At 40.4% G+C, this 19,302-nt stretch overlaps 1 protein-coding gene across 1 annotated transcript in view; it reads left to right on the top strand.

Annotated features, from left to right (window-relative positions):
• The window catches only part of ek1 (eph-like kinase 1), a 106,588-nt gene that overhangs the window by 56,508 nt on the left and 30,778 nt on the right, over positions 1–19,302 (top strand). The window contains 3 exon segments of the mRNA XM_072690749.1: positions 4,425–4,537; positions 8,554–8,716; positions 12,425–12,533. Of these exon segments, the coding sequence (XP_072546850.1) occupies positions 4,425–4,537; positions 8,554–8,716; positions 12,425–12,533 (385 nt within the window).

The raw sequence follows: 19,302 nt of genomic DNA on the forward strand, positions 1-19,302 counted from the left end.
CAGCAGAGGGGAGCTGTGGGGCAGTGGAACTGTGGAATGATGATGCAATTCTTTTGGGATGAGTTAGGGATGCTCTTGTCACCAAATGCAATTCAATCTTTGCTGCAGTGCAGACTACAAAATTGGACTGGATCGACAGTTCATCTTTCAGCACAACAATGATTGACCCGAAGTACATCCAATATAGCACTGGACTGGCTTTGAGGCAGGTGTCTAAATGTACATGAGTGGCCGAGCTAAAATCAAGACTTAAATCCTATCAAACATCTGTATATAGATCAGGAGATAGCAGTTTACAGACAGCTCGCCCTCCTATCTGATGGTGTTTGAGAGGATCTTCCATGAAGAATGGAATAAACTGGCCAAAGCTTGTATAGATGTATCTAAGAAGACTTGTAATTGCTGTTATAATTGCTGCCAATGGAGTTTCTACAAAGTATTGAATAAAGGGTCTGAATGCTTTTGTTAATCAGAGATTTCTAATTCATTTTCAAGACCCTGTTGAAGTTGATTTATACAGCACTATAAAGATTTACACTATTGTTACGAGTCAAAGAAATCTTTTTTAGTACTGTATTGGACTGGCTTGACAGGGAGTTGTCATGGAGACTAAAGAGATAGGACAAGCGTTTAAATATTTCTGTAATGTGGCCCCTAGACTTCAATAAATACATCATTAAATATCAGCATAAAATATTAATCAGATCTAAACATCTATCCAATGCTGATCACCTTTTTTTTAACTAATTAGCACGATTCCATTATATAATTATGCATCCCTAGTAGGTAAGTGATTAATATAACAGCTCATTATAACTTTCATATAACTGATTCATGCATTAGTGTATTAGTGTGGGAGGATGCAGTGCAAAAATGATGTGTCCAGTGCCTAGTAGTGCACAAATTATGTATCCCAGAAGGCATGTACTACCCATACTTTGTCACATGTGTCCGAAAGTGACCGCTGTTGCAAAGTGTTGAGCAGAGTGTGACATTAATTCAAGAAATTGTTTAATTGAATCACAAATGCTGTCCCTTACAATGGTGCTGCATTTGCTGCTGGCAAAAGGAACCATTTCCAAGGAAAAAGAAAGAATGAAAGTGTGAAGGAGAAAGAAGAAGAGAGAAGGAGAAAGAAGAAGTGAGAGTGCGAGAAAGACGTTGTACAAGTGAAAGCCTGTTTGTGTGAGTGTGTGAGTGAGAGAGAGAAAAACAAGGAGAGAGGGAAAGTGTCAGGAAGTAGAAAAGAAAGTGAGAAAGAGAGAGGGAGGGCGAGAGAGTGAGAGAGAGAGATGGAGGCACAATGAGGGTCCGGAGAGAGAGCGCACTGGACCAGGACACTCACATCAACAGCCTCTCGCGTTTATGAGAGCCGACACTGCCGTTACCGTGGAAACGCCACCGGAGGCGTGGATGGAGGGAGGAATGAGCGATGGCGGCCGTGCCGGCGCTCCGAGTGTACGGCCTCTCGTGTGTACCGTTAAAATATTCAGCAGACAGCTCCGAGAGCAGCCAAGCGTGTGTTTGTTTTCGGTATATGTATCTTTAATCACCCAAGGACACGATCGAAATAAGATCCATTACTTAAAGCACATAAAGCTGTGAAAATGATCCTGCAAAAAGCAAGCATCACATATACATACACATAAATCTATTCATACGCATATTCATATGTGTGTATATACAGCATATAGCTGCTGTCCAATGAAAAACATGCATCTCCATTTTTGTCCATGTTTAGTTTTCTCCAGGGTTATGAACCCTGTAGATGCTTTGCACACTGTACCAATAATATAGGATGAACAGACCAATAGAAATGCTCTAAATTATTTGGAATAAACTTGTATTTTACAGTGACTTCCATTCAAAGTTAAGCACAGTTTTGGCTTCTCCTGTAAAGTCACCATTTCAGAGATACATGTTTTTTTTTATTGGACAGTGACAATATAATAAAAATAGTTCTGAAAGCAGAAGAGTTCAGTGGGGAAGGGGCAGACTGGTCTGAACTAACAGAAAGGCTACAGTAACTCAGATGACCACTCTCTACAGTTGTGATGAGCAGAAAAGCATCTCACAGTAAAACACTTTAGGCTACACTTCTGTCAGCCAAGAACACAAAGCTGAGGCTGCAATGTGCTCACCAAAACAGGACAGCTGAAGACTGGAAAAACCTTGCTTGGTCTGATGAATCTTGATTTCTGCTGAGGCTCACAGATGATAGGGTCAGAATTTGGCACCAACAGCTTGAATTCATGAAACCAGCCTGTCTTGTATGAACAGTCCAGGCTGGTGGAGGTGGTGTAATGGTGTGAGGAATGTTTCTAAATAACAAAAAATTTAGTTCATTTCATTACTTCATTACTACACGCTATATAGCTGCTCCTCTCCCCTCTCCTACTTGTGACAAAATTTGCACCCCTGCTCCTCCCGATGGTACAATTTTATCCATCCTCTGTCCGGCATGGGGGGTCTGGCTTCAGGTCCCATCAGCTCAAAGCCCCTTTCTTTCTGAGTTCTCCTCCTTGCCTCAGTCAATCGTGGTCTGCACTTCGCAAAGTCATAGTTGCTGACCATGTGCATCCCTTCATGACCGCAGTTAATCCTAACACAGTTAACACAGTTAAGGGCTTTCATGGCCATTTATTTAGATGTTCCTAATAAATTGCTTGGTAATATACCGTTTACATTAATGTACAATGTGGCAATGTGGCAAGTTAGTGGTAAGAGAGGAAAGCCAGCATCTAGAATGTAGTGGGTTCAAGGCCCAGGACTGACTGTCCAGTCTTGGTTGTGCCCCAGATGATGACAGTTTTTTTCCTCCCAGATCAGCGACAGCAAACTGACCAGATTGCCTTGTATGATTTTCTATATAACATTTAATACTATATCATGAAGTGCTCACCCAATAAAGGACAGCAGGCTTTATGTATCTAAATAAATGAAAAAAGGGTCAGCTGTATTTATGGACGTACAGTATGGTAGACTCCAGCGCTGTGTTTATGCCCCGCTCTTTCTCAGCACTCACACTATGCAGGCATTCTCTGGTTTACTCTGTGTTCATTAGATTTGACAATGCTGGAAGCTTTTTGTGTTTCGGTTTCTGCCCCAGATGTTTAAACCCTCAGCGCCTGTGCCCTTCTCTAGCAAAGACCGGGCTCTTGCAAAATTAATGTGTACTTGTCCATCTGTGAGTGTGTGTTGGTGTAAGAGTGGAGCTGTGTGGTTATTTGTTTACCTGGGTATGTAATTGCTTGTGTGGTGTGACAGTAGGGGGTTTAGACAAGGGCAACATGTCTGCAGCATCAGAGCAAGGTTTACAGAACTGTAGAACCTCTCTCTCTCTCTCCCTCGCCCTCTCTCTCTCAGTCAGGCTCATTAAGGATAGAACGTCAGTGGCTCTGTTCATCACTCTGTGTGCGGGCCCAAAACAGGAGGGCCTCGTTTGTACCAGTCCTCACTCGCTGACACCTTCATTAACACTTCACCCTGCGTGTGTGTGTGTGTGTGTGTGTGTGTGTCTCCGTCAGTGGATCGGTCCTTTTTTCGCTCTCTCCTTTTCTCTAACCCTCATCTAACCTCTCTTCTTTCTCCTTCACACTTGCACTCTCACATGCACTCTCTCTATCCTTCCCCTTTGCCCCTTCTCTTCCCCTTCTTTCATGCCCATTCTCCTTCTTTTCCTTTTCCACTCTATGGTTCTCTCTTCCTCTCGCTTTAAATCCCATTCCCTCGCCTCTCTCTCATTCTCCTTTCCCCCTGTTTCTTTTATTATCTCTCTCTGTCTCTCTCTCTGTTATTCTCTCTTCTTCCTCTCTCTCATTCCCCCTCTCTCCCATTCTCCTTCTTTTCCTCTCTCTATTTTATTCTCTCTCTCTCTCTCTCTCTCTCTCTCTCTCTCTCTCTCTCTCTCTCTCTCTCTTTCTCTTTCTCTCTTTCTCTGTCAGGGCTGTGGTATTGCCCTTGTGTTGCTGCTGTGTTCTGAAGGCTGCTGACACACTCTGCCATGCTGTCAGCAGTGTAGAGTGTGTGTGTATGTGTGTGTGTGTGTGTGTGTGTGTGTAGATCCACTGTTTGGTGTGCTGACGTCCCTGCACCATCACTTACTACACACACTGCATAATTCATCACCTCCAAAACCTCCTCCCTCACACAGCCCTTCATGCTCTTTAATTAGAAGCACAATTAATCCTCTTCCTCTACGATGCAGATCAATCTCAATCCATCTCTCTTTTCCTCCCTCTCATCTCTCTCTTTCTCTCTCTCTCTCTCTAATACTGAGTTTGATTTTAATAGTTTTTTTCTTGTTTTTCTTTTTCCTTCAAATTACTTAATGCATGTATATTTAAAGTTTTTTGATCGTTAATTTGACTGTTAAATCTCTCTTTCTCTCTCTCTCTGTGTCTTTCTCTCTGTCTCTCTCTCAGTGAATGTGATAGTTAAGGAGAGGAGGAGCCGGGACAGCATCACATTGGCCTGGCAGGCTCCGGAGCCTTCCGATGGGACGGTGGTGGAGTACGAAGTCACCTATTATGAAAAGGTTAGTCCCGTTGGTGTCATGCCAAACCAGGCTAACTGCCTAATCTCCAGACTGACCTTACTGGCCCTGTCTAAGCCTGGTCTGATTAGACATATGGTAACTGCTGAGCCATAGCTTTTTATTACACCCTGGGGAGCCACTGAGATGTCAGCACTCAGATAGATTCTTTTCCGACCCAATTAGCATCCCTGGAAGACTGGCTGACCCTAAACACATCAAGTCATCTTTCAGTGACACTGTTCTGGATCATTTGTAAACGTGGCGACGAAGGACATTTTTGACACTTTAGCCTTGTACAAACATTCATTGAGCCTTGTACAAACATTCATTGAGTGCCCAGGTGACTTAAACAGTAGTTTGATAAAAAAAAATGTACACAATTTTTCCTTTATCCCAAATGTGGTCAGTTAGACCGGGCATGTTAGTGTTTCAGTGTTTGCTCTTTTGGTTTTGCACTGAAGCTTCATGGCTAATGTAGCTAAGAAGTAATGAGGTTAATACTGCACCAGTTTTTGCAAACTGTAGAATTGCAGAATTCAAGTGAACCGCAGGGATTCAAACTGTGCTGTTAATCTGTGATAATGGAATACAATATTAATGAAGACAACCTACTGGGTGGAAACAATATTTTCATTATCACAAACTGCACGCCTAAATCATCACACATTAACTTCAAATCATGTTGAGTTGTTAAAGGGACCATATCATGGACCATATAATTTTCCTCACAAAGAACAATATATAAACTACTAATTCCATATACAGACCAGCTCATATTTTTTTATTTTTTTTTGATGTCTCAAAATTTAGCAGAATTAGGTTAGATAATTAGATTTTCTACTATTCTAACTACAGCCGTTTGGCTCCACCCATTCACAAGCTACAGTATAAAGAGTGTTTCAGCCCATACTGCCTTTTGAATGAGGCACAATACAAGGAACCCAATCAGAACTGTGCTCATTTACAAAAATCTGTATAATGTCTAAATAAGCAACAGAACTATGCAAAAAAAATGGGCATGTTCTACAGCTTTACACATTAGATGTGAATTCTTGAGTAATTTTGCCTAAAAAAATCACTTTAACAACAGAAAATGACAGAGCCTACGATAAAACACAGCTTTGATCGGTTAATTCACTACAATACCCAAAATGCAATGCTCTTAAATCTTTTCACTTCATATTTCCCTTCACTCACGCAGGTCCCTCATGCAAGGTTGAAAGCTTCAATTACTTAATTACATTCTCATACACATTATCCGGAGTTGCCCTTTTACACATGTAGCACAAAGCCCGAGATTTTCTGTGTCAGATGTGTTCTCAGTACATAAAAATGTCCTGCATGATTTAGGTAAGGGGTGGTAGGTAAGGGGCAGCGCCTGTATAGCACAACATGACCCACTGTGAATTCTCTGGGAAATTACCTGCTCTGTTCACACATGGGCTCACTTTGACATTACCTGCTTTTTGCACCAGGGGGTTGGCAGGGTAAAGTCTGGCTAAGGTCCGGTAGAACTGATCCGTACATTTGCATTCTCATACATACAGTTCCTCTGGGTAAAGTCTGGAAAGGTTCTGGTTTACACTGCATGTCTAAAAGGGGCTTATAATAGTCTTGTTGGTACTTTATAAAACTACAAACATTTTTCCACCAGTGTGAAGAAACCTTTAACCAGGCAAAAAGCATTTAAGCATTCAAATGTTTCTGGGTTTGAGGTGTAATGGTTCTGTAGTAGCACTACCTCTGCATCGAACCTTTGAATTCCCCTTGTTTATGTAGCTTCAAAGAAATAAACATATAGCAAACATGTCTCAGTTGATCTGCTCCCTTTAGGAAAAGGGGAAAATTGTGGAACATTTTTGATTTGTGGCTTTAAGAAGGTGATGCGGCGCTTAGCCAACAACCTGTACTTCCCTTGGCTCTCCTGCGGGAGGGAGCGGGAAGAAGCAGGATGATTATTATGATTTATGCAGGTGATTATGGGCTATACGGGTTTGAGATGAAGATCACAGATGGGCAGGCTTGGCAGCTGCTGGTAAGCACGCTCCGTTTGATGTCGGCCATTTGGCCCACCCTGGCTTCGGCCTACGCTCTGTAAACTCGCCCATTTTTCACTCTTAGAGCACGCAGACCTCGAACGGAGGGAGCGGCCCTCCTGAATGAGACGCCACACGCCGCTGGCTGAAGCTGACATGAAGCAAGATGAATGGATATCAATAAGCTGTGAAATATTAATGCGGACACCAGGGTGGTTAATTCTCTTTAGGACAAGACAATAGGATGATAAAGCGGCTGTCTGACGCCTTCCCAGGGATCAATGCAGTCTGATCATTTGTTTCAATGAGCGCTGGTCGCTACGCTTCGGGAAACCACCGACCCTACAAAATGCACTGATTCGTGTTTTTCTTTCGCTTGCACAAGTGGAGAAAAAGCACTGTTTGCAATCGGCAAGGCGCTTGACATGAAAGAGGACCAAATTTAGGCCGAACTAATTGCTAATTGACAATTGACTGATCTGAATCCAATCTGCACACTTTGTTCCCTTTTAAACATCTGTGCAATTCATTGATGACTGGAGATCCAGCAAGTGCACATAGTGCAGTTTCAAACAGCAACAGAAAGAGAGGATTTCCGCTATGTGAAAGCGTGTTGAAGACATGCTGAAGAAGTATAAAGTAAAGAAGCAGTTGCTTACAGTTCAATACTGCAGTCGTCCGGAGCATTTTGACATCATCCATCACTGTCAGCTATGGCAGCACTGACTGTAACAGGAGGCTCAACAGATTGTGAGAAGCCGGATGTCATCTCTGCAGTCCCCCTGCAGACCAGGTTTACAAGAAACAGGCTTCAACAATCACCTTTGAACTCTCCCACCTAACACACCTTCAGCCCCTTTCCATCTGGAAACGAAACCTACAGAACAGCCTGTACTGAATTTAGTGGGGTTTTGTATGTTTTTGTGATGTAACGCCCGATATCAATCTATTCAGCCTGCAGCGGTTTTAGCTCTACCCATTCACACTGAAGTTAGAAGGGTGTGTTTAATGAGGCACGGTAAAGGACATCAAATCAGAGCAAGCTATAATACTTTTCACTACTGTCCATAGAAAAACATGTATCTCATATATCATCTGTTTTTAGTTTTCTATGGTTTGAACTCTGTAGCTGCTCTTTACACTATAAATACTATGATTAATTCTGGATGGGTAGACCAATAAAAATGCTCTAAATTATTTGGAATACATTTGGAATAAACTTTTACTTTAACTTTGATTCAAAGTTAAGAACACTTTGTCTCCTTCTGCAAAGTCATCATTTTGGAGATCCATTGGTCAGCGACAATTTGCACTATATGGACAAATGTAATTGGACACCCGTTTCTTCCCAAATCAATGGTATTAAAAAATAATTTTCCCAGGTAAGGCTTTCTACTGGAATTTGGAGCATTGTTGTGAGGATTTCATTGCATTCAACCTCAGAGACTAGACAAGCTGTGTGTGTGTGCATTTGCACATCTTTGTCAGCAACTTAAAGGTGCAACTTAAAGTGGCTTAATGCATTCATTAGAAGGAGTGTCCACAAACAGGTGGTATTTAAAGGCAAAGTACCAGAAACAAAAGTTTAAAATGTAAGAAATAGAGGTTGAAAATGGTTCTGCTAAAAATATAACTGTAATATAACTGTACATAAATATTAATATACATTAACACAAATTGTAATATAAGAAAAACAAAAAATATTGACTTAAGTTTCTTGAAGGATTAATTACATAAACTAAGTACTGGATTGTACCTGTAAATACTGCTCTTTCTTACAGAGAGGTTTGGGAGTATTTAAGCCAATTCAATCATGGTTTATCTACTAATGAATTAGTATGCTTTGATGCTTACTGCTCAGATAAGTGTTCTTATATAGGATTTACTTAGATGCCCAATATTTACGTAAAGTATTAAATGGCTATGAGACATATGTTCTAATGTAAGTGATAAAGTGTCGAATTTTCTGCTCCACTTTAGAACCAGAGGGATCAGAACTACACTGTGCTGAAGACCAAGTCCAACAGCATGACAGTTGAGGGGCTGAAGCCAGGCACTACCTACGTGTTCCGGGTCAGAGCTCGCACTGACGGGGGCTACGGCAACTACGGAGGAGAGATTGAGCTGGAGACAAGCCATGAAGGTGAGACCAAAGTCACAGCCACAAAAACACACCCACACACCTCCTACTTTTTTCTTTCTGTTACAGTATCGGTCAAAAGTTTGGAGACACTTGCTTTTATGCATATTTCATGTATTTTAAAATGCCTTTTTAAGCCTTTTTTGGATGGGGGGTATTCTAAAATCCATTAAAGGTACCTTTAAGCTCAACTAAAAAGGGTGCAGCTGACCACATGGCCAGTATAGCAAAATTTTATGGTAAGATGTTCGAAGGAGTAAAGATGAGACATCCAACCCCAAGAACGCAGTATCCACTGTTAGGCATGATGGTGGTAGCAGGGTGGAATAGTGAATACGGTGGAATAATGGAATTATGCTGAACTACCTCAGAACTGTTCAACATAAATTCAGACTACCAGCTTGATGGGAGAATCTTGGACTCAATTCGGTATTTCTACAGGACAGTGACCTCAAACACACATTAAAGGTAGTCATTGAATGGATAAAGCAGGAATTTCAGAAAACTCTCATTCAGAAAAAAAAACATTTTTTATTAAAGATACTTATTATAACAGTTCAGAGAAATCATTAAAACCCCAATACTGCCATGACATTCATGTCCACGATCAGTGTATTTAAACTTCTGACCACAGCTGTATCTTCAAGATGGGAGCTATTACATCTGCATGGGGGGATTTTGGGGGGTGAGGAGTATCAGTACTAATACCTACCTTGTACGCTTTACCATTCTCCAGGTAGCAGGATTTTTTTTTTCAGAAGACACTTACTATACAGCTTCCACAAATCTACTCCAAATCAACTGTAGTATTTCAAAGGTTTTTTGTGACATCCTAAGCTATGACATCACACAAAAGTACAAGTTATTTTCAGCCTCTGACAAGCTCTCAGTATACTGTATGTGGAGCTTCAGGCCTGTTGGAACAGCATCCCAGGTGACTCCTCATGAGGCTGCTTTAGAAAATCTTAAGAGTGTGTAAAGCTGCATGAAGAGATTGTTTTGAAAAATCACTTTGCTGGTCACTACATGACCGAATGTTTGTTATTTCAAAATTTTGATTATATTACTATTATTCTAAACTGTAAACTACCTTAAACATAAGAAAAATCCTTGTTTGAGTAGATGTGTCCAAACTTTTGAATACTACTACATTTTTCCCTTTAAGCTCCTTCATCTTTCCGCTCTCGCTCATACTCTCTCTCCCTTCAGTAGGGGTTTTAGGTGTCCTTTGTTGTCTCTATCCTCCCTCTCGCCGTCTTCTCGCTCTGTGAAGTCTGCCGTGCTGCTGTTTCCCCAAAACGCTGCTGTGTCTCAGAGCACCTACAGCTGAGAGCTGGGCCAGAGACATCATTAAAACCCCTGAGAGAGCTCACGACCGTTGACTGACTGCAGATTTAAAAGATTCTCAGCACCCCTGACTCCTCATTTCTTTGCCCAGCAGTGCAAGTTAAGTAGAGAGGTGTGTGTAGAACAATTTCTACACCCAGTGTGGGCAGAGGGCCGCCTTACTTAGCATTTATCTATTTACTGCACAGTGCTTGAACTGCTGATTTTGATCTTTAGTTGTTGTGAAATAATTATGTTGACATGCTGTATCTCGTGGGTGAGCTGAATTAGTCCCTAGACGTGTTGTGCACAAACACACAAACACGCTGTCACTCATTCCAGTTCTTCCCTATCCTTCTGTATTGTGGGAAACTGAGTTTTTACGTATTCATATTAACATGCCAATTATAGATCTAATCTTAATTCCCAGATAAGATTTATAACAATAATCTCTGGTTTTCAGTGAGCATGTCTGTGTAGCATTAGGCTTATGTCTGTTTCTTTATTCATTCTTTGTTACTGTGTATCCATTAGTTGTTTCTTGATTTCATGCTTTGTAGGTTCAGGCCATGCCATCAGCATATGATAATAGGGGAGTGGGAGGACACTCTGAGAGGGGGGAGAACACTGGGACTGGGGTTGGAGTTCGGATGGCTTCTGTTTTGTGGCTAAAGGCCAGACACCCTCAGATAAGTGGAGCTAGTAATGAGAGACATGGCAGAGTTAAAAGGGAGGCGACGAGGTGGAGGTGGGTTGCAAAAACCTTAATCATGAACACATGGACAATTAGGTAATGGAATTCATAGAGCATTAGATTGGGAGAGGGAGGGGCTTCAGGTTTGTTCCTCCTCCCAAAATTCTGATATTTCATTATATTGTTCTGCTACTCAGTGCCTACCAGAGGAGCATGGCTTTTGCATTTGAGTATTAGTCCTTCTCAAGGTTTCTTCCTTATGATCTGAGGAAGTGTTTCCTTGCCACCATTGCCATTTCTTGCTCACTTGGGTCAACATTGTGACAGTGACTGTTGTTTAAAGTCTTATATAAATAAATAAAAACATGAGGGAATAAAAAAGATAGGACATCTTAGAAGATTTCATTTAAAGTAATATAACCATAATTTAGTTATATTGTCTTTGAACTTGGGCCGAACTAAATGGTTTAATGCAGTTAATAATAAAGAATTTGCCATCAAGAACAGGCCTCCATAAAGAGTATCATGAGATAATGTTGTTATTTATAGTTATTATAGCTTTACCTTCAAGTAAAGTATGACCCACATTTTTATTTAAGCACTGCTCCCCCTGCTTTTTCCATATATTTCTGTAATCGTGTTTCTTCTCATAAATCCTGATGAATATTTGGCTCCTCCACCGAGACAACCCATTGTGGGGGTGTTGCACCTTGTGAAGTGCCGCCGAGCTGTCAAACGGCATCCTTCAGGATTCCTCTACGTGTTGCCTCATGGGGCACAGCAGGCTCAGTGGAGAACTCTTGACATTTCTGATGTTATGCAGTCTTGTTGTTTGCATGCTGTATGTAATTGGAGGATTGTTACAGTCAAGATGCAAGTATAGGAGATTATGTTGATGAAGCATCCATGCAGTTTATGAGTGCTCGATTAGAGCTTCTCTCGGGGCCTAATAAAAACAGATCGCTAAACAGTTCACTCAAAGACACCTACTGTCTGGAAAAAGATTTTTTAAATGATCTTACCTTGTGAATAACCCCCAAACCCAAAGTATACCTTGTAGTCATTGGTGTAGTCTAGACCTAATCCTGGTGATCTACCAATCTGCAGACTTTAGCTCCAACACTAACCTTAGCCCAAAACTAACACCTGAAATGGGCAGTAAAAAAAGTCCTTCAGGGCTATCTGAATATTAGAACCACAGCTGTGTCAGGTCTACTTGATCCAGGCAAATCCCCAGTCTGCCATGTGAAGAGCATTCTCCACACCAGGAAAGACCAATCCTGCCTTTAGGAGCCTTCCTAAAGGTGTAGGTGTATAACGGGAGATTCACAGCATGAAATTGCACCTGAAAGATCTGCAGGAATTGCCTGACTCAGTCTTGTCAACATGGATCAGAATCTCAAAGGATTGTTTCCAACATCTTGTGGAATCCATGCCACGATGGATTGAGGCTGTTTTGAGAGAAGAGAGGCCTTAACCAGTACTGCTATAGTGTTCCTGGTAAGGTGCTCAGTGAGTGTATATGTGGGGTGCAGTGCTGTGCAAAGCAGAATTATCACAAATATCATTACAAATATTTACATGTTTACATATTTTGGCACTGGACAGTTTCTGAGCACTGGTATCTCTTATTCAGTTGGCACTGAAACAGGAAGCACTTCTAAATGTGTGTGCTAATGTTTTCTTTACAGATATGTTAGCAGTGGGAGACCCAAACCAGCAGACCATACTGGCTGTGTCAATAGCAGGAGGAGTGGTGTTACTCATTCTTCTGGTGGCCTGCTTCGTGGTCAGTGGCAGGTAAGGAATTGTGGCCTTCCTTGAGAGCAACAGTAGCTGTGCTAGTTTAACAACTCTCTTATGGCTTAAGGTATTTATCAACACCTTTAACAGCTCAACTTAATTCTTCACTCCTAAATAAGCTTTTATATTGTTACTGAATAAGTCGCAAAATGTGTGTACTGCTACATAAGCCGATATTTGTGTCAAATCAGGTAATAACTTTGGTACCTTACTTTCAGTAATGGTTCTGTATCTCTAAACTCGTCCATAAAAAAAGTGTCCTTTAGCAGTGGCTCAAAGAGTATTACACAGAATTACACCTTCTGGTAGCCCAAGAGAAAGAAACGCCCTTTTCCATAGTGTTGCCTTAATGCATTGTTATTGCCTACTGGAATTTCACTGAAATGCAGTAACAAACATACCCTCAATCCTGGTTCATTCAGAAGCTATCATTGTTATTTTAAAGGTGGTTTAAGACTGAGAATTCAGGGTTTTGGAAAGACATATTTTCCATTTTTACCATGTTATTTATCAAGAGGATTAAAAGCAAAGACTGTTAATATATCTTGAGCAAGGTCTCACTATTAGCATTTGAAATAGATTAACAGCAGACTCAACCTCCTGAAATGAACTCACCAATAAAACGGCAAAAACAGAAACTTAAACAAACTATTGTGTGCGTCTGTGAATTTGTATTTGCTTGTATTGGCTCTTGTTTTTACTGTGGCACTGACCAACACAAGACTGTAGATCTAAAAGTAAAAAGACAAATATTCACCCCCTTTCTTTCTCTTTCCATCTCTTTATATCTGTGTGTTTACGAAATATATGAAAAGACACTCCAAAAAATTGGAAAGGCCCCTGATTGCAGATAGTAACCCATGGAGATGAAAGCAAACACTCAAGAAGCCAATTGAAAGAGCAAGAGAGACAGAGAGAGAGAGGGGAGTGAATGGATAGAGCGAGGCGAGTGGAATGTTGCTATAGGGCCAGCAATGATGGAGGCCATTAAATGGAAATGAATGAAAAAGATGGGTCAGAGGACAGGAGAGGAGAAACAGAGAGTGGGAGAGAGAGGCAAGGCAAGAATGAATGCTGTTAAGATAACACATAGGAGAATCAGCTTTTTGAAGTATTCTTTTTGACTGATCAAAGAGCAAAACATGTTACTTTACTTTTATTCTGCCCTCTGTCTCTATCAGATATCGTGGTCTAGCTGTACAAAGACATATGTTGGGCTGTTTTTTTTTTCTTCTATTCTTAATATCTTTTCTGTTAGACAAAAAGCATTTAACAATGTGAAATGAACATTGAACATGAAAGTTGAACATTCGTTTATTGTGTGCAGTAGCATAACACCTTGTCCTAACAGCATATGAACGTTCAAATGAAGTATTATGTTCTATTGCAAAGCCTTAATATATATCTGCACTAGAAAAGACAAGAACATTGAAAATGTAAACAAACTACATCAGTTTCAAAATGTGTACTCATTTCAAATAGGGCTGTCCGATCTATGTCGGGGCCAATCCACACGTTTTAATGGATCAGGTATCGGCTATTTTAAGCCCTATCCTTTGTTTTTAACACTGTTTGCAGGTGTTGTTTTTGCCCACGCCACCAAAACCCTGTGGGGAAGTATACTCCCCTTATGTCTTTTCTCTTGATCTATGGCTGGTTAGAAACAAACCTCATGGAAACACTATGTTAGGTTTTCAACCAGCAAGTACAAAACCAAGATGATCAGGCTAATACATTAACGAAATCATAGTGCTTTCACCAAACTATAAAATAGTTATAAAAAACTATAAAAAAAACTATAAAAAAACAACAACACAGATATCAGTTCTGTAGCATGAATTGATCTGACTGCAGTGTTCTAAAGTAAGGGAGCTGAATGATCAGAGATGTTATAAGATATTAATAAAATAGTCATTTTTCAAATGTTTTGTTGGCTTTTAATACATTTGCAACCTGAATGGACAAAACGCATTAGCAAAACAGTAGTGCCCTCACTTCCTGTAAGCTAATGTTTAGGGGTGTGAGAGTAAATATACAACAAATTCACTTGACAACAAACCTACTTTAGAGTGGATAACGCTCCCTGATGCACTTTGAGAAACATTATGCTGATAAAGTCTTATCAATTCTGGATTTTTGAGTTAGAGACTGTTAAACGTTTAGAGACAGATATATATATATATATATATATATATATATATATATATATATATATATATATATAGAGAGAGAGAGAGAGAGAGAGAGAGAGATAGAGAGGTTTTAGAGATTTCTAAAGTTTAGGACATAAATTCAAAACTTCAAAACCATTTTTTTTAAACACGAATCATGAACATTTCCCAGTGTTTAGCACTCTACGAAGCTCGTGTCTGCTAGCCGTTATCCACTCGGAAGTGTCTTGAGGCCCTCTGTTTACAAATGTACTTTCTGCCTATGTGCTTTTGAGAAGCCTGACTGCTCTTTTGGTTTATTTTGGGGAAAAAAGGGACTGGAGGGCCAGAATTGCTTGTTTCTTCTGTTTTGTCATAATTACTGTTACTCATGTGTAATAAACAGTGCACGCTGTATTGTTACACTACTACTAATTGTGTTGCTATGCAGTCTTAGGTACAGTGTTTGTTATTTACACACTGTCAGAAGACAATATGCTGTGCTAGTATAGTTTTGTTCCAAAAGGTACAACATGGTCTTATGTTCCATAACTGAAGGTACTGAAGACATACCCCTGAGAGTAACACCCCAGTGACAGTTTCCCCTCTTTCCTGAGACTGCACATTCTCTCTGATGGGTCTTTTTTGTTTTCCAAAAGTACAGAAAGTGCTGTGACTAGTTTTAAGGTTCGTCTGCTGAAATACTTGCCCACTTATATGTAGCTCTGAATTATTCTATGATGCGGATTGATTTCTAACCTAAGCACTAAATCAATCTTTTCTGACCAAATGTAAAAATTATTATTATTATATTCCTATAAAATTCCAATGATCATCATTTTGGTTGAAATTGCAGATTCTTACCAGTTGACGCAGAAGCCAGTATGCTGCCTGTATGTGTGTTCATGTGTGTGTGCAGAAAATGCCCAAGGAAAGACCCTCATGGAAGCAATAAACAAAGGCTTTGATTCCCATCCATTTGGAGCAGCAGGTTGGCAGTTGCAGCTGTGACACTAATGCAGTGTGACAGGCTCTAGAGGAACGTGCAGGCCAGTGTTTTGTAACGGAACGCAGAGCCAAATATTTAAATTGCATGCAGTACCTTGGCACTGGACTGCACACTACCATCTAGCCTTAACTGGGTATTTGATACACGCTATCTGGATCTCCTTCAGAGTGGCCCCTGGGTGCAAAATTCTAGGATTGGCAGTTTTTGGTCATTGATTCCAGGTTTCTTGCATTTGGTCACAGGAAAAGTAGGATTGTTTTGGGCATCTTGTAAACAGGACATTGTGTTTTGGAATTCTTGCACTCCAGCAGGCAGATGGTATCTTTTGAAAAGTTGAACTGTAGCAGACTTGATAGTATCTCAGATTTGAACTCAAGAACCATGACATGCAATATCAAGATATCACAGCTTCAGATCTCTGCAAGACATGCTAAATGTTTGTGGTTCTTTAGTTTTGAACCAGAACTACAAGGCTAACGCAGCTAACAGGTTATTAAAGCTCACAATAATGCTAATACGATTATCAGTTTAATTTACATAGCACCTTTCTCAAACTCAAGGAAGTTTTACATTACCAACTCACACTGAGTTCCCCAGCAGGCAGGGGGGAAAACACCTCAGACTAACATGTAAAGTGACTTAGCTGGCCCTGATAAAGCCCTCAGAGGCCTCAGAGTGGTGAAGTACAGTCACTCCTGCAGCTGGCTCCAAGCTGCGACACAGAAACGTCGCCAGCTTGATGTGGTTTGAGGCTAATACGAGTTGATTTAGGCTTACAGTTTGTGCTAATTAAATAAATTTCCTTATTTTCCAGTCAGGAGGTTGCTTACATTATTATTGAATCCCATTATCGCAGTTTAATGTTGCAGTGTGAACCCCTGTGGGTTGAATTGCTTGTATTTTAATGACATTTGAGGCAAGTCTGTCAGGATTTAAGCAAGTGCGCTAAAAAGCATGACCCTTTGAATTGACATGATTGAAATATGGTGGAAAAGTACTTTCACCATGACTTACGAGGAAGCGTATGCAGTCATATTCTGCAGCTGATTTAAGCAGGCAACTTTCTTCTTCTCTTAGGCCCAGTGCAGTAGATTATACTATTATCATTTGCAGTGTAGAGGTCTTTTGGAGTATGATGCGCAGCACAGCTTTGAAGAACAAAACATTCTTACAGTCTTCTCATATATATGTGTGTGTGTGTGTTTATAGGTATTGCACGACAGTCCCCCCCATTGGCTAGTGATAGTCTTGCCAGATGGCGCATGATCATTGTCCTGCTTTGTTCTGCTGTTTCCTGCTTTCTTACAGAAAGCAATTACAAAATGGCAGACGCCCGCCAACGATTGGGGACCGCTTTGGTTATCTCCATAGACTCTTCCGGCAGGCTTGCCAAACGTGGCCACACATCGTGCAGGTGCTTCCTAATCGTCCTGTGGACACACATCATTTGCAAGTCTAAGTTGTGCTTCTCTTAAACTAAAAAACAAAGAGGGCCAAAGAATTCAGCCTTTTGCTGACAAAAAAAAATACTCCAATAGTTTCCAAACTGCATACATTATTATTATTGGAACCCATTATCTCAGTTTAGCTGAATCCTTGCAGTTTACTTTAATTGTCATGTTAATTTATGTTTGTGAGGCCAAATGAACTCCCTTTTTTATTGAGTACTTTATTACCCCTGAGTAATGAGTTACAGTACTGGTCAAACAGTTGGACACATTCTTGAATGTGTTTTTAACTTTTTTAACAAAATTTAGAGTTGTTTATTCATTCATATCACTTTTAAATTAAAGTCATTTTGAGAGTGACAGAAGTGGGTGATGACAATTTCAGACATTCAGTTCTTTCAGCTGAACCGTCACCTTGTGGTTTTGACCTACACCAACCAGCCATAACATTAACATTGTGTACATTCTTCCTTCCCCTGTATGTCTTCCTTTCGTCAACCGAAACAGCCCTGACCTGTCAAGCCATGAACTTCACAAGACCTCTGAAAGTGACCTGTGGTGTCTGGCACCAAGACATTAGCAGCAGATTCTTAAAGTCCTGTAGGTTGCGAGTTGGGGCCTCTATAGATCGCATCAATGAGCCTTAGGCGCCCATGCCCACTTCACCTATCGGTAGTTTTAATGTTATGACTGTTCAGTATATTTTGTAAATAGACTTTTAGGTTTTGTATAGACTTACAAAAACAAACAAATATTACTTTTAATTACCTGAAAAGAGTAGTCTTAAGCTAAGTCTTTTACTAATAAAGTGACTAATTAAAGCTACACTGTTTGAACAAAACAATCTATACTCAATAGTCAAACTAACGATAGCGGGACCCTTTTGGGTGCTATATAGATCCATCTACATCTGCGTTGCCTTGTATTCACCTTATTCCACCACACCCACTTTCAAAGGTATATTTCTTTCACGTTTGTGTTAGAATTTTTGATCATTTCAAATCATGGTTTATGGTCTTATTGTATTCACAGTGAACACAGTCTGAAGTACACTGATCATGAAGTAGCTAGCTATGCTAACCCAACATTCCAAAAGACTATTTGACATTATTTAGAGCTATTTAGAGCAATGCTTATTATCTGATACGAAAAGATCAAAGACACAAACATTTGAAAGCATGAAATAATCATTTGTGCTTTCAAATAGTTAATTGAGTTGTCATAGTTCTAGATAGAGAACCCTTGAAGCCCTCTGGGCTGTGCTGAGGGTGTACTAACTACTAATTATTCAATGATTGCTTTGACACAAGGAAGCTCTGGGAATTGAAGTATGGGCCCACACAATTAGTCATTTAGGGTATAAAGGGTTAAGTTACTTGCTTTACACCCTTAAGCCACAGCAGACCTAATATTAGACACAACTCCTAAAACTTCGATCTAATTACTCTCTGTGCAGGTAATGTAATTTGTCATTTTCCCTTCAGTCATTATGATGTTTTGTGCTGGTGTAGTAAACAATACAAGCCTTGGTGCGTCCTGCAGGCATTGGTAGCAAAGTAATAACCCACATGTTTTCATCACTATGCTGGGGGAAAAAACTGAAAATGCTTTAGTGCGTGAGAGTGTTACATGTTGGCATCCGTAAAGAAATGTGGAACCAAAGTCGATAAACAAAGGCAGGCATCTGGGTCAGCACAGCCTGTTTCTGCGTATTTCATTGACATTGCCTCCATACACACAGCGTAACTGTGAATGGAAGGCTGTGAAGTTATAATAGAGGTAAATGGCATTGGCGCATTCGTTCTGTGAGTGAGTGGAGGCAACGAATGTGCTTTGTGATTGTATGCACAGTATTAGAGCTGTGGATCTGGCGTGTAGGCACTTTGGCACTTGATGTAGTGCAGGTATTACTTGTAATTTCCTCAGGGGTTAGCCACCGTACCACACTAACTCACTCACACTATACCATCACTTCATACACGTGTGCAGTAATAAGGAAATATTTCAATGCAGACGCACACATGCAATCACACACAGAAAGACAGAGCGGCCTGTCGCGCTCCCAGAGGATGTAAACATAATGGAAGGCAGACGTTGGATGAATATTATGGCTACTAGAGCCTATATTTTTTCCAAACACATCCATCTGGCCATTATGC

Source organism: Salminus brasiliensis, chromosome 1 (assembly GCF_030463535.1).
Source record: "Salminus brasiliensis chromosome 1, fSalBra1.hap2, whole genome shotgun sequence".
Lineage (NCBI taxonomy): Eukaryota > Metazoa > Chordata > Actinopteri > Characiformes > Bryconidae > Salminus > Salminus brasiliensis.